This window comes from Scyliorhinus canicula, chromosome 4 (assembly GCF_902713615.1).
Source record: "Scyliorhinus canicula chromosome 4, sScyCan1.1, whole genome shotgun sequence".
NCBI lineage: Eukaryota > Metazoa > Chordata > Chondrichthyes > Carcharhiniformes > Scyliorhinidae > Scyliorhinus > Scyliorhinus canicula.
Window position 1 is genome coordinate 138,289,119 of NC_052149.1, and position 16,160 is coordinate 138,305,278.

Here is a 16,160-nt window from a genome sequence, read left to right on the forward strand (position 1 = left end):
ATCAAGAATCACCAGCTAACATTGGGGCGCATATTTTTCCTCTGTGTTGCTGTGGATAAACTCAAAGTTGGGAAAGGCTGTCTGTTATTTATTCACATTGTCCACCCATCTCGAGCAAATCTAAAGGCCAAGTTGGTAATTCAATCAAGTGTTGTGTTGATTCTTTTTTGTTGCTTTCAGACAAGTACAACTTTGAGAAAACTTTTACAGCTATGTATAAACGCAGGTGTGTTGTGGCCCTGGTAAAGATGCACACAGACCATCTAGTTCTTTGACAAGTAAGATAGTTTATTAATAAAATGAACACGTGGAAAGATAACTAATGAACTATAATACAAACATTCCCCCTTCCCTTGGAAATATGAATGTTTAACAAATATAACTGTGCTTTATAAAACATGATATGCATAACAATTTCAAACGTGTCCCTTGTACAGAATTCATTACACGTTCAGACTTTCAAGTTAACAACATAGATCATAGAATTTACAGTGCAGAAGGAGGCCATTCGGCCCATCGAGTTTGCACCGGCTCCTGGACAGAGCACCCTACCCAAGGTTAACACCTCCACCCTATCCCCATAACCCAGTAACCCCACCCAACACTAAGGGACACTAAGGGCAATTTATCATGGCCAATCCACCTAACCTGCACATCTTTCGACTGCAACATCTTCTTGTTGGTCTCCTGAACCTTGACTGAATATGGGATCTTGTTTCATCTTTCAAAGGACCGGTTTCCTGGTTGGTCTTGAGTCACCATCTCTTTCAGCCTTTTGAAGCGATGCTTCCTGCTCCATGTGTGTTCTTGTATATTGGCCTTATTGCCGATGCTTGTGTCTTCACTGTCGCGGCTGCTGTCCGGTCGATTAACTGTGTCCTCTACTCTTCTCTTACCCTTCCTTCTCTTTTTTATAATCAGCTCTTTACTTCTCCTTTTCTTTTTGGCTTAAGTGACATAATCTGTGAAGTTGGTGCAGTTCACATTCACATCTGCCTATGCACCTGGAACATCATTGTAAATGTTTACAGTAGTGAATGTAAACCTAATGTGCTTCTGTTAAAAGGTGTTTCTTTTGACTACTGGATGTTGTTTGGGAAGTTATTAAGGATTACTTAGTGTTGTTTTCTTGGAGCATCATCAGGGGCTGGTTTAGCGTACTGGGCTAAATCGCTGGCTTTGAAAGCAGACCAAGGCGGGCCAGCAGCACGGTTCAATTCCCGTACCAGCCTCCCCGAACAGGCGCCGGAATGTGACAACTAGGGGCTTTTCACAGTAGCTTCATTGAAGCCTACTCATGACAATAAGTGATTTTCATTTTCATTTTTCATTCTTCCTACTGGTCGCTGTTTCTGGATCCTTTGCTGCAATAGCTGCTTCTGGTTCTTCTGCCATAATAGATGTTTCTGGATCTGCTGCTGTAATAGTTGCCTCTGGATCATCTGCTGTGAAAACTGTTTCTGGCTCTTCTGCCACAATAGCTGACTCTGGAGCCTTTGCTGGATTGAGAAGTTTGGATTGATCCATGATGCTTGCACTAAAATGCTGTATTGCATACCCATCAACTGGTGAGGCATTCGATGTCGGCATACTTTTGGACTCTTACGCAGTTGCAGACAAGTTTGCAACTTCAAGAATGATCTGCAAACCCTTGCATTCCGGTGCCTTAGCTGGATCAATGTCCTCAACATTAGGCATTCCATCTTTGTGTTTTAGCCTCACTTAGTGGCTCATCATCATCTGTGTTATGGGACAGTATTTAAAGAAGCCCAAGTGTATCATGGAGTTCAAATGACCCACAACTTTTAATAGATTGTGGTATGGGGAGCACACGGTCCAATCTACAGGTGTGGTAGAGCAGAAATGGAAAAGTGCTTTTTAAAACAAAACAATGTTTAGTCTATGAACTCAAGTTAACCTTTTTAAAACACACAGTGAACATCTTAGCAACCATCAATTCAAATACAACCCCCAAAGAATACAACACTAAGTAATCCTTAATAACTTCCCAAACAACATCCAGAAGACAAAAGAAACACCTTTTAACAGAAGCACATTAGGTTTACATTCACTACTGAGAACATTTATAATTCTGAATTCACCAAATGATCAAGAGATAGTCTTTCCATGGCAGAGAGATCAACAGTACACCTGCTCTGTCTGGCTTCAGCTCCAACACTGAAAACAAAACTAAAACACACCCTGTAGCAAACAGCCTAAAACAAAAGTAAAAAGCTGACAGATAGCCCAGCTCCATCCACTCTCTGACATCACTGCAGTAGTAAACACCCATTTCTTAAAGGTACTCTCACATGACATCTGATATAACGATACATGCTTTGTCTGTTGTTGGAGAACTGCTCAAAGATGTATCCATCTGTTCTTGCTGCAAGTGTCTTGATGGACTGGCCTCGAGTACTTGGGAATTCACTGCAGTATTCCATTGGCAAAGGATAAATCATCATGTTTCTCTGGAGCCAGTTTTTCCAAAATGGGATTATTTCTTCAGTTACAAGTTGGCTGTTCGCAGTTGATTTGCTCTCAGTTAATTTGTCTGCTGTTGCAATCTCGCTTTCAACCTCGGCACACTCCATTTTAGAACTTTCACACTCATCGTTGTCCTGCACAAATTGGATGCTACTTTTTATCACCTCAACACTAATACCAAATGAACTAAATAAACCTTCACGGTCTTCCTCTTCTGGCTCATCATCCGCTTCTTCACTTTCCTCATCGTAATCATCATCATCATCTGTGATAGCTTCTCCTGTGAAGTGTAATGCTGCTTGTGGAATTATGTGTTCCTGCAAGAAGTGACCAATTTCAAAGTCAAAAGCGCGTCTTGCCACAGAACCTTCATCCAGTTTCCTGTTCTTTGGAACGTCAGGAGGTGATAGATCTGCTTTTTCTATTATTGCATTTATCTCTGTGACACCACACCATGCAACCATGCAACTCACAATGCAGAAATTTCGACTAGACTTCTCGGTGCAAAGTAATTTTATTTGGTCTCTATTGATCGATTATAACTGATTTCTTGTTACAGAATTTAAAACGTTCTCATTTCAGCAAATTGCCTGCAAAAGACTTTTTCGAGAACTAGATTATCCTTAGTAATTCAGATACATTGAATTCAAAATACAGTAGTTGTTTCCATGCATAGAACAGTATAAGGCTGTGCAGTTTTAAAGATAGAATAGATTATAGACTGGTAGATATTAGATAGTCCAAAGATGTGCAGGTTAGGTGGATTGGCCATGATAAATTGCCCTTAGTGACCAAAAAGGTTAGGAGGGGTTGTTGGGTTGCGGGGATGGGGTGGAAGTGAGGGCTTAAGAGGGTTGATGGGCCGAATGGCCTCCTTCTGCACTGTATGTTCTATGTTCTAGATTGATTCTAGGCAAAAGTAAAGAATGATTCATGAACAGAATTGTAGTCTGAAACCATGGCTTTTAAAGAAATTTGTTATCAATCTAAATCAATCTATTCCTTGTCCCTGTAACGCGTTGATTGGTTTGAGTCGATTTTTAATGCTTTTGATTTGATCCTTGGGTTGTCACTCTCTCATAAGCAACAATATTTCATCAAATTTAAAGTTAACATTAATGTTGGTCAAATAAATTCTTCAGTAGGACTTTATCGTCTATTGGTATGTCTTATTGTATATTTATCCAAGGCACGTAATTGGATAATGGCCAAATCCTTCTTTCGGACAAAGGATTGTTCATATCGGCTCGAATGTCAACCTGGCCTTTGTTAGAAATGTTGTGTTTTCTTAGCCCATTGCAAGCTGTTTGTTTCGAACAAACATTCATTTTGCACAGGCAATCAGATATTTATTTTGCAGAGTCATGATGGAATCCATTTTGAATGGTTTCTGATTGAGTTTTTAAATCAATTATTAATTCAACTTACTAATTAATCCTCTTTTACCTATAGGAAATAGTTAGTTTCTTTCAGGAGGGCTAAAGAAATTGAAGAAAGAGTCATTCGGTACAGTTTTCATAACTTTTCTACCAGTCCACCGACCCTTATGCCTCGGCTTCGTGTGAATGGTCTTCATGGTAACGCTTTTTCCTTTCTTCCAGTCGATTTGGCACCATGTGCATCCCATAATTTCTGGTCCATCAAAGAAGAAAAAATCTGACTCATCAGGCTGTGACTTCATTGTGTATGTCTTGATCATTGCTTCCTTTGTGAAATACTCATTTAGTTCAACTTAAATTCCAGAGTAAAACTCATTGGCTGCTCTGGACCTGAAAGTTTCACCTCTAAGTCTTGTAAATGCTTTTGAATGGGCTCATCATGCTCCTGTATCATGTCACTGAGCAAATCCACATTCTTGTAGACTGTTAACAAGAATTCTGGAATTCCTATTGGCTCCTCCATCTCTTCATCTGGTTTATCTTTCTCTTCCTTGACCTTGCTTTAATCTCAGCGGCTAACTGCGCCACTTCATCTCGTTGCCATTTGCAATCATGCTCTGTCAGAGCGCTGTCTGGAATTATAACCGCTCAACTAGGTTCAATGCCTCACACGCTTCCGCTCCTATGATGGACCCCCGTTCAGTGTCCACAATAGAAAATGTTATGGTGTGACTCCTGTTATGTACCCATGCTTCGAGCTCACATGGGCCTAAAGTCACAATCTCCATCCCAGTGTAGTCTCTCAGCAGTTTTGTTTGATTTACGACTGTCAGTTTGACTCTCAGCCTGTTGAAATCTGACAAACTGATAAGGTTGGCCCTTGCTCCCATGTCAAACTTGCATTTAATTAAAGTGCCATTGATCATCAATGGAATCACCCATCTGTCCTCCATGGAGTCAGAATCACTATCACTACTGCTGCAAGCGGTAAGTAAGACTTCTTGACTTAGCATATTCGGACTCATCGTATCCTCAGTCGAAATCAGATCAACAAAAAACAGGTCTTCAATGCACATCTGATCAATCACGTTGACTGATCCTGTTTGGTCCACTGTTTGACATGAAAAACATTGCCTCGCAAAGTGATTTGTTCTGCCACACTTCAAACACACTTTCCCAAATGCTGGACATTGTCAAGGCAAATGTTGATTGCCGCATCGCTGGCATAAAATGGCGGACCCAGTTGGCCGCTGAAAATGGCTGCCTGCACTGGGACCACATTTCTTATTCAACTGCATCACAATGCTTATGGCGCTGGCGTCTTCTTCCACATTGGCGCCAAAATGTTTCAGGTTGAGCGTACTCATCTACTGTGTAGTTAGCTCGCTTGCATGAGAAATCTTGATAGCGTTTTCTACTTGAAGTTCTTCTTCCCTCAATAGCCTCTCGCGTACCTTATCATTCGATATCCCGAACACTATCTGATCACGGATCATCGACGACTTTAATGACCTAAAATTGCACGACTGTGCCTTCAACTGCAAATCGGTTAGAAATCTATCAAAAGATTTGCCCACCTTCTGAGTGCGTGAGCAAAAGATATAACACTTGTACGTTTCATTTTTTTGGGGGAGCAATGTCGATCAAAGTATTTTGTTACTTCATCAAAGGTTTTGCTTTCTGCTTCGCTGCCGAATGCGAAAGTATTATAAATTTCGATGGCTTGAGGACCTGCAGCAATGCAATACGCCTCTCATCAGGCTGTGCCTGCATGCCAAGGGCTGCAACATAGAGTTTGAATTGCTGCTTAAAAACACACCAGTTCTCATCTACATTACTAGTGACTTGAAGCTGGTGAGATGCCTTCAGACCTTTCATCTCTAACTTCACAATCTTTCCATGCGTTAAGTTCCAGTTGCCAGTAGTTTACTAGGTAGGTGGAAGAATTTTCTTTTTTCTTTTTCAGTCTGTTTCTCCCGTCTTGTCCGTAGTTAACTTCAATTGTTCAACACCCTTGGTACCACGTTATGTTTTGTGTTGTGACCGTGGTAAAGATGCACACACAACATATGGGGCGGAATTCTCCGACCCCCTGCAGGGTTGGTGAATCGCCCGGGGCCAGCGTAAATCCCGCCCCCGCCGTGGCCGGAATTCTCCAGCACCCGGGAATCGGCGTGAGCGGGAATCGCGCCCCGCCGGTCGGCGTGCCCCCCCCGTGGTGATTCTCTGGCCTGCGATGGGCTGAAGTCCCACTGCTGTCAGGCCTCTCCCGCCGACATGGTTTAAACCACCTCTGTGCCGGCGGGATTGGCGGCGCGAGCAGGCCCCCGGGGTCCTGGGGGGTCGTGGGGCGATCGGACCCCGGGGGGTGCCTCCATGGCCTGGCCTACGATCGGGGCCCACCGATTGGCCGGCGGGCCAGTGCCGTGGGGGCACTCTTTTTCTTCCGCCGCCGCCACGGCCTCCACCATGGCGGAGGCGGAAGAGACGCCCTCCACCGTGCATGCGCCGGTGGTGACGTCAACGGCCGCTGACGCTCCGGCGCATGCGCGGACGCAAGCCGACCGGCGAAGGCCTGTCAGCCAGCCCCATCGCCGATTGGCGTAGCGCCAAAGGCCGTTGCCGCCAGTTTTGGCGGCAGTCGGCGGAGCGGGAGCCACTCCGGCACGGGCCTAGCCCCTCCGCACCTTTGGGGAGGCCCGACGCCGGAGTGGTTGGTGCCACTCCGCTAAGCCGGGACCCCCCACCCCGCCGGATAGGGGAGAATTTCGCCCCTAGTTCTTTAATTAGTAAGATAGTTTATTAACAAAATGAACACATGGAAAAATAACTAACGAACTATAATACAAACGGCAACAAAGAATTGAGTCCTCCTGGAGCTACTTCTAATGTGACTGTCCTCTAGTACAACTTGCTACCAACTCCCCTGATCTGTGGAGTCACATGATGGATCACCATCCCCACCTGCTGGTCGGAGGTCGTACATCCAACTATATACATTGCTGTGTATATCACCACAATTCAATCGAGATTTTAAAGTATGCTGTCAGATATTTTTTCTTGTTTTCAGACAAGTACGACTTTGAGCAAACCTTTACAAGCTGATGTATAAATGCAAGTTTTATAAATGCAAGTTGCGATGTATTGTGGAACAGGGAATGCTTCTTCAAACTATTGTCCCATTCTCTCTTCCCCTCCGCCCCAGCTCTCGGCATCTGAGAGGTAGTGGGGGAGTTGGGACTGAAGAGAATGCGTGGGATTATCAGTGCAGAGTATCCAAACTAACTGACGAGGCGGGAATTAACAGATGCAGAAATGAAATGAGCTTGTAAAAATCTATGAGGTCTCCACTTAGTCTGCCACCAGATAGTTTGGGCAATCTTAAATTGCATTCTGCTGCTGGGATGGTAGAGGGTTGGGGGCAGGGGGTATGGACTTATCAGTTATGAGGGTGGGGGCTGGTCATGGGCAGGTATTGAGTCCAAATTAGCCAGGCGTTGGAGAGTGACTGTTCAGAAATACAGGGCTTTGATTGTCTGGCCTAAAGCAGTTCAGCTGTTGGCAGGACATCGGTCTCCATGAAATGACTGCAATGGCATGTCCTATGGTTGGGGAAACATGAGCACATCACAATGCCACAATGGATTATCTAAGAAAATAATTAATATCTTTAGCAAAATTAGTTCAATGTCCATTTTGCCTGATTAATGCCATCCAGAACAGTTAGTTCTTCAGTTACTTGTGGGGAAGTTTCAGTTCAGAGTTGTCAATATTCATCAATTTTGATGAAGTTGTTTCTGAAGTTGAATAAACTTGCATCAAGTAATTGAATTGCATTTAAGCCAATTATAAATTAAGATTTTAATGTCACTATCTTCAGATTTATGGCTGTTTTATTTACAAGAATCACATATGGCTCTCTCTCATTGATCTGTTCTTTGTTCTCCTCTCCTCAATCTTCCTCCTTCGCCTCTTTGTTTCCTTAAGGCAGCGTCCAACGACGCATGCAGTTTCACAATTGTTGGCAACCCTCTAGTATCTCACTTTTTTTTTGGAAAATATTTTATTAAGGCATTTATAATTTTAATACTTTTAAACAGAAAGATCCAACAAACACAAAAAACCCACAGTAACATAGCCATCTCCACCCCAAGCATAGACCTTATCATGGTCCATGTATGATATGGAATTTGCAGTGCAGAAGGAGGCCATTCGGCCCATTGAGTCTGCACCGGCTCTTGGAAAGAGCACCCTTCCCAACCGCACACCTCAACCCTATTCCCATAACCCAGTTACCCCATCCAACACTAAGGGCAATTTTGGACACAAAGGGCAATTTAGCATGGCCAGTCCACGCACACACGGGGGGAACGTGCAGACTCCGCACAGACAGTGACCCAAGCCGGGAATTAAACCTAGGACCCTGGAGCTGTGAAGCAATTGTGCTAATCACTATGCAACCGTGCTACTCCATCTCACAGTTCTTCCTTCATAGGTTTTCCTACTCTTATTTGTCACTCCCATGCCTCCCCCCCCCCCCCCCCCCCCCCCCCCGGCTGATGAAACAATTTTTTTTGAAGAAGTCAATGAACGGCTCCAAACAAACCGCTGTAGCGAACCCCTTAAGGTGAATTTGATTTTCTCCAACCTGAGAAACCCCGCCATGTTGTTTACCCATACCCCCGACTTCAGAGGCTCCGAGTCCCTCCATCCCAGCAGAATCTGTCTCCGGGCCACCAGGGAAGCAAAGGCCAAAACATCGGCCTCTCTCTCCACTGGGCTCCCGGATCTTCCGACACTCCAAATATCGCCACCTTTGTACTCAGAGTCACCCTCCCTTGCAGGACGTCAGACATGATGCCCGCAAATCCCTGCCAAAAGCCCCTCAACCGCGGACACGCCCAGAACATATGTACATGATTTGCAGGACTCCCCGGCCCACACCTATCCTCCATCTCCTCAAAAAACCTGCTCATCCGGGCCACAGTCATGATCCCTGTGGACCATCTTAAATTGGATCAGGCTGAGCTGGCAAATGACGAAGATGCATTGACTCTCCTCAGGGCCTCCTCCCATAAACCAACTTCCACCTCCCCTCCCAACTCTTCCTCCCACTTCCTCTTCACCCCCCCTATTGAAACCCCTTCCCACTCCATCAGTTCCTTATATATTTCCGAGACTCTCCCCTCCCCAACCGCTGTTTTTGACATCACCTTATTCTGTAGCCCCCTTAGTGGGAGGCGCAGGAAACTCGGGACAAAGTCCTGCACTTGCAAGTACCGGAACCTATTTCCACCTGGCAACTTGAACCCCTCTTGAAGCTTCTCCAAATTCAGGAAACCCTCAATAAAAATATCTCCGAATCTCTTGATCCCTGATCGCTGCTCCAGTATCTCTCATAAGTAACTATTCTTCATGTGTGTCACTGGACAATGAATTGTCATAGAAAGGAGACATCACAGACCTATCTGATCCTGTCCTCACTCAATGCTTACATAAATTCAATGCCTATGGATAGTGATTATGAACAGGAATATTAATTGATTTTTTTCCCTCCCTAGTCTGGGGCAAGAAATCTTTACTGTCCCAAACACTGCCTTGATTCAGGGTAGACTGGATAAGTGAACATGGTGTGGGTCCAGAAGTTCAACCGGCGTGGGCCGGAAGGTTGGTGAGTTGGCAACCGTGGGTCCTGGTAAATAAGGTTTGGAAAACACTGTCGTAAAGGGATACCATCCCTCTCATGGTTGACAGTAAAGGAAGATGATGAAGTCACATATAGCTTGGACATACGTAAGCAATGATTAGTTTACAATTTTGTTTTCAACCTACCATGCAATCCCCAACCTCCTTCTCCTCTCCATATTTCTTAGACACGTTGTCACCTCCCAAATCCTCGTCTTTATTCCTAAAATTTCATGTTTGATTCCCTCCAATCAGATTTACTCCACTACAATACTAAAATAAATAGAGATAGAGAAATACAGCACAGAACAGGCCCTTTGGCCCATGATGTTGTGCCGAACTTTTGTCCTAGGTTAATCATAGAATTTTGGACACTAAGGGCAATTTTTCATGGCCAATCCACCCAACCTGCACATCTTTGGACTGTGGGAGGAAACTGGAGTACCCGGAGGAAACCCACGCATACACGGGGAGGATGTGCAGACTCCACACAGACAGTGACCCAAGTCGAAATTGAACTTGGGACCCTGGAGCTGTGAAGCAATTGTGCTATCCACAATGCTACCGTGCTGCCCTAAAGAAGAAGTTAATCTACACTCCATTATTCTACCCTAATCCATGTACCTATCCAATAGCCGCTTGAAGGTCCCTAACGTTTCCGACTCAACTATTTCCACAGGCAGTGCATTCCATGCCCCCACTACTCTCTGGGTAAAGAACCTACCTCTGACATCCCCTCTATATCTTCCACCATTTATCTTAAATTTATGTCCCCTTGTAATGGTGTGTTCCACCCGGGGGAAAAGTCTCTGACTGTCTACTCTATCTATTCCCCTAATCATCTTATAAACCTCTATCAAGTCGCCCCTCATCCTTCTCCGTTCTAATGAGAAAAGGCCTAGCACCCTCAACCTTTCCTCGTATGACCTACTCTCCATTCCAGGCAACATCCTGGTAAATCTCCTTTGCACCCTTTCCAAAGCTTCCACATCCTTCCTAAAATGAGGCGACCAGAACTGCACACAGTACTCCAAATGTGGCCTGACCAAGGTTTTGTACAGCTCCATCATCACCTCACAGCTCTTAAATTCAATCCCTCTGCTACTGAACGCTAGCACACCATAGGCCTTCTTCACAGCTCTATCCACTTGAGTGGCAACTTTCAAAGATCTATGAACATAGACCCCAAGATCTCTCTGCTCCTCCACATTGCCAAGAACCCTACCGTTAACCTTGTATTCCGCATTCATATTTGTCCTTCCAAAATGGACAACCTCACACTTGTCAGGGTTAAACTCCATCTGCCACTTCTCAGCCCAGCTCTGCATCCTATCTATGTCTCTTTGAAGCCGACAACAGCCCTCCTCACTATCCACAACTCCACCAATCTTCGTATCATCTGCAAATTTACTGACCCACCTTCAACTCCCTCATCCAAGTCGTTAATGAAAATCACAAACAGCAGAGGACCCAGAACTGATCCCTGCGGTACACCACTGGTAACTGGGCTCCAGGCTGAATATTTGCCATCCACCACCACTCTCTGTCTTCTATCGGTTAGCCAGTTTGTTATCCAACTGGCCAAATTTCCCACTATCCCATGCCTCCTTACTTTCTGCACAAGCCTACAATGGGGAACCTTATCAAATGCCTTACTAAAATCCATGTACACTACATCCACTGCTTTACCTTCATCCACATGCTTGGTCACCTCCTCAAAGAAGTCAATAAGACTTGTAATGCAAGACCTACCCCTCACAAATCCGTGCTGACTATCCCTAAGCAAGCAGTGTCTTTCCAGATGCTCAGAAATCCTATCCCTCAGTACCCTTTCCATTACTTTGCCTACCACCGAAGTAAGACTAACTGGCCTGTAATTCCCAGGGTTATCACTATTCCCTTTTTTGAACAGGGGCACGACAATCGCCACTCTCCAATCCTCTGGTACCACCCCTGTTGACAGCGAGGACGAAAAGATCATTGCCAACGGCTCTGCAATTTCATTTCTTGCTTCCCATAGAATCCTTGGATATATCCCATCAGGCCCGGGGGACTTGTCTATCCTCAAGTTTTTCAAAACGCGCAACACATCTTCCTTCCTGACAAGTATCTCCTCGAGCTTATCAGTCTGTTTCACACTGTCCTCTCCAACAATATGTCCTCTCGTTTGTAAATACTGAAGAAAAATACTTGTTCAAGACCTCTCCTATCTCTTCAGACTCAATACACAAAATAGTTCCTATTAAAGTAACAAATGACATCCTCTGTGACTGTGGCAAAGGTAACGTGTTCCTTATCATCCTTCTCGATCTTTCTGCAGCTTTTGGCATGGTTAACCGCAACAACGCCTCTCAACACCATTGCCATCCAGTTGGATAGGGCTGACCTCACCCACTTCCATTCTTAGTGATCCAGTCATAGCCAAAGAATCACTTTGAATGGTTTATCTTCCTACCTCATTACCTCTGGAGTCCAAAAGGATTTGTCGTTCACATATCATCTGAATGACAGAATGAGATTTCAAATGTATACTGCGATACCCAGTTCTACCTTACCCTGAACACGCCTTTACTGGTGCTAAATTAACAGAGTGCTTATCCAACATCTGATACTGAAGAACAGAAATGTTTCCCACTAAATATTGGGAAGACCAAAACTCTTTCACTCAGTCCCTGCCATGAACTCTGTTCCCTAGCTATTGATTCCATCCCCCTCCCTAACAACTGTTGAGGCTAAACCAGACTGTTTGCAAACTTGGTATCGTATTAACTTCTGATCACACACCCACACTATCACTAAGACTGCCTATTTCAACCCCTGTAACATTACCTAAATCCACCGTTACCTCAGCTCATCCACTGCTGAAACCCTCATCCAAATCATTGTTGGCTTGTGTTCCAACACACACCTGGCGAGCCACCCAGACTGTACCATCTTTGGTTTTGAGATTATCAAAACTTTGCTGCCTTATCTTAACTTGCAGTAAGTCATGTTCACCCACCACTCCATGTGCTCAGTGGCCTACATTGGCCTCGTTAATTTTATTCATTTTAAAATTGTCATTCTTTATTTCAAATCCTTACATGGTCTAGTCCCTCCACATCTTTGTAATCTCCTCCACAAACCTCTAAATCTCTAAGATGCCCATGTTATGGGCGGCACAGTGATGCAATGGTTAGCACTGCCTCCTCATGGCGCCGAGGGCCCGGGATCGATCCCGGCCCCGGGTCACTGTCCGTGTAGATTTTTCACATTCTCCCGTGTCTGCGTGGTTCTCATCCCCACAATCCTAAAAGATGCACAGGTAGTTGGATTGCCCCTTAATTGAAAAGAAATTATCGGCCACTCTAAATTTTAAAAAAAGATATCCGCGCTCATCTAATTCTGGCCTCTTGTATATCCCGTTTGCATTGCTCCACCATTGGTGGCCATGTCATCAGTTGTCAAGGGCCTACATTCAGGAATTTCCCTCCTAAGCTACTCTACCTCTCTTTCTCTACTTGAGGCACTCTTTCTAACCTTCATTATTGACTTAGCTATCGTTATCTGCCCTATTAGATCCCTATTCAAAGAAGTCCAAAGATGTGCAGGTTAGGTGGGGTTATGGGATAGGGCGATGAAGTGGGCCTAGGGCGGGTGCTCTTTCATAGGGTTGGTGCAGACTCGATGGTTCAAATGTCCTCCTTCTGCACTGTAGGGATTCTATGGTATATGCTCAGCATCAGATTTTGTTTTGTTGCTCCTGTAAAATGCTATTTATGTAAATAAATGCAAGATGTTATAGTAATTGTAAACTGATGGTTGCCTTAATTGAGATGTACTCAGAATGGGACAGTAACAGCAGGGAGAAAGCCCAGGACACACAGCTGTGTATGCCCAGCACAGTCAGTGCCTATATTGTGGAGCTGTAATTGTGAAGCTGTAGAATATTTTGTGTGCCGGTGAATTCCCTGTATTGTGTCTTTGAGAACATGTGTGCAGTGTCAGGGGCTTGTGTACTTCTGCACTGTAGCTGTCAATCATCGATCTGAGTGCAATAACCCTGTCTGACCAATTTCTTCTCTCCTCTCTAGGAAAAAGATCATTGAGCCTGGATCCAAAGACAGCAAACTGGAAATTGATTTTGTCTGATGATCTACAATCAGTAACTTGGACAGAACAGAAACAGCCTCAGCCACCTCAATCAGAAAGGTTTAAAATCTACCCCCAAGTTCTCTGCTCCCAGAGCTTCTCCTCAGGATCCCATTTCTGGGATGTGGAGACGGATGGGAACAGCTGGGGAATGGGGATCGTGTGTGGAAGCATAGAGAGGGAGGGAGAAAAGTCTCTTCTTGGGAATAATAACAAATCCTGGTGTGTATGTTTTAATGGTTTTTCTTCCAAAGCCCGGCACAATTCCCAGTTCACTAATCTATCACTGAACCCCTCTATCAGGAGAATGCGAGTCCTGTTGGACTATGAGGCTGGGTCTTTGTCATTTTACCAGGTCACTGACTCACTGATACATTTGCACACATTTCAAACCACATTCACTGAACCCGTCTTTCCTGCATTTTATTGTAGGGGCAAATCCCACAAACTGTTGAACTGAACTGATCCTGATATGAGATTTGGTAACGCTGGTTGATGTAACCTCTGGGTGTGGGGTCCCTGATTTTATTCCTGGAGAACTTGATGTTTTTGTAGCTTTTAAGGATCCACGGGATCTGTTTTGGTGTCTGTTACTAACATGAAAAACAGCTGCTTTTGGGGGGCTGTTACAAATTTTAGTGTTTTAATTGATTGTCCACTTCAGTTGTATCATTTTTCTTCTTTTATTGTACCATTGATGTAATACCAATCTCAGTAGTGAATCATCGGAATATGGGGCTTAGGGCTTGCTCTGCCGTTCTCAACATATATTTCACGACCCCCTGGGCTAGTGCTGGGTCACTTCTAGACCCACTTGATCCAGAGTCACAAAACAAGTGAAATTAGATTTGATTTTAAAATACCCGAGGTCCTTGGCTGAGCCCAATAAACTGCAGTCACCAGGTTTGGAAATTTAACACAAATTACCTGTTATTTATTCTTTAACAGCAATATAATTAAACTGACAAAAATGTAACTAATTACCTAATATCCCTACCCCAACCCACCCCACTCCCCACAAACATACACCCAAACACATAGACAGACGCAAAGGCAATACAGAGGGAAAGGGTGGTGGAGAGGGAAGAAAGATTGATGATAAAGTGAAAAATATAAAAGATCTCCGATATCCTTCTGGTGGTGACATGTAGAAGGAGGTCATATGTAAGTTAGCTCCCGTTAGAGTCCTTGATTTTTGACCATAATTGGTGACCAGTTTCGAATCAGTTGAGAGTCTTTTGCAAGAAGGTGTCAAAAAATGCAAGAAAGATTATTCAGAAGAAAGGTGTGAGCGGGAATCCTCCTGAGGAGCTGAGCAAGGTGTGGATTCCGGTGTATTGAAGACTGCAGAGGCAAGCTCCTCAGGTGGGACCACATCTATTACAATGGATAAGCTGATGGAGGTAATGGCTGTCGAGTTCGAAAGGCAACTCAGCAAGCATTTTGAAAGGCAAAGGTGGGAGATGATGGAGACTCTCAAAAGGTTGGTGGAGGACGCACTGGTCCCGATAAAGGAGGCATTGGGGAAGACCTCGGAGACAGTGCTTGATCAAGTTGAGGTACTGTAGGTGTGGAGGAGACACTGTAGCGACATGGTGACCGAGCTGCAGAGAATGGAGGACAGGAACAAGGGATCTGAAGGTTAAGGTCAAAAATCTTGAATAGGTTGAGGCGGCAGAATTCAGGACCGTGGGATTGCCTGAGGGGGTGGAGGGCCTGAGGCCGATTCAGTATTTTACGTTGGTGTTTACAAAATTGATAGAGGAGGAGGATCAGGCTCCCCCCATAGGGCCCTCCGGGCGAAGCCACGGACGAATTAGCCATCACGAGGAGTGATAGTATGTTGTCACAGTTATTGGACGAAGGAGAGGGTCCTGAAGTGGGCCAAGGAGAACCAGGAGGTGCGGTGTGAGGGCAGCAATATTCGTATGTACCAGGATGTCGTGGCAGAATTAGCCAGGAGGCGTGCGGCCTTTAACAGGGTGTAGTCAGCACTCTATAACTGGCATGCATTTTGGTGTAGTGTACACTTCAAGGCTGAGAGTCACACATAATTTCCAAGACCATTTCTTCGAGATAGCAGAAGAAACAAAAGCTTTTCGTAAGCTCAAGGACTTACTTGGACTGAACTGAGACACTTTGAATGGGACTTTGCTGGTAGTTGGGATGGATTTGTATGGGAACGTTGTTGTAAAGTTGTGTGTTTTGTTGAAGTTCTCTTTTTTTCCCCTTCCCCTTTTTTGTATAGAGTTGTTGTCAATTGCAATTTGTGTGGTTTTTTTCTTTCTTTCTGGGTTGTTTTTGGTTTTGAGGGCGTATATGGCTGGGGGTAAGGGGGGGGATGTTTGGTCATTTCAGGGTTGATGGAGGGAGTGGGGGAGTTTCGACTCTGGGGTTTGGTGGCTTGGGTTTTGGTTTCTTTCTTTTGTTGTTTACTTATGTGAAGTGGGCTCTGGCAGTGGGGGGGGGGGGGGGGGC

At 44.7% G+C, this 16,160-nt stretch overlaps 1 protein-coding gene across 2 annotated transcripts in view; it reads left to right on the top strand.

The window, feature by feature from the left end:
- Nucleotides 1-15,948, top strand: part of LOC119965035 (E3 ubiquitin/ISG15 ligase TRIM25-like) — a 31,842-nt gene extending 15,894 nt beyond the window's left edge. Inside the window, exons 6-7 of one of the 2 annotated variants that reach the window (XM_038795247.1) lie at nt 181-278; nt 13,625-13,734. In XM_038795247.1, the coding sequence (XP_038651175.1) occupies nt 181-275 (95 nt within the window). In that variant the 3' untranslated portion in view covers nt 276-278; nt 13,625-13,734. Of the gene's footprint in view, nt 1-180; nt 279-13,624 lie in introns of both variants that reach the window. The other variant, XM_038795246.1, reaches the window with a different exon arrangement.
- The last annotated feature ends 212 nt before the right edge of the window (nt 15,949-16,160 follow it).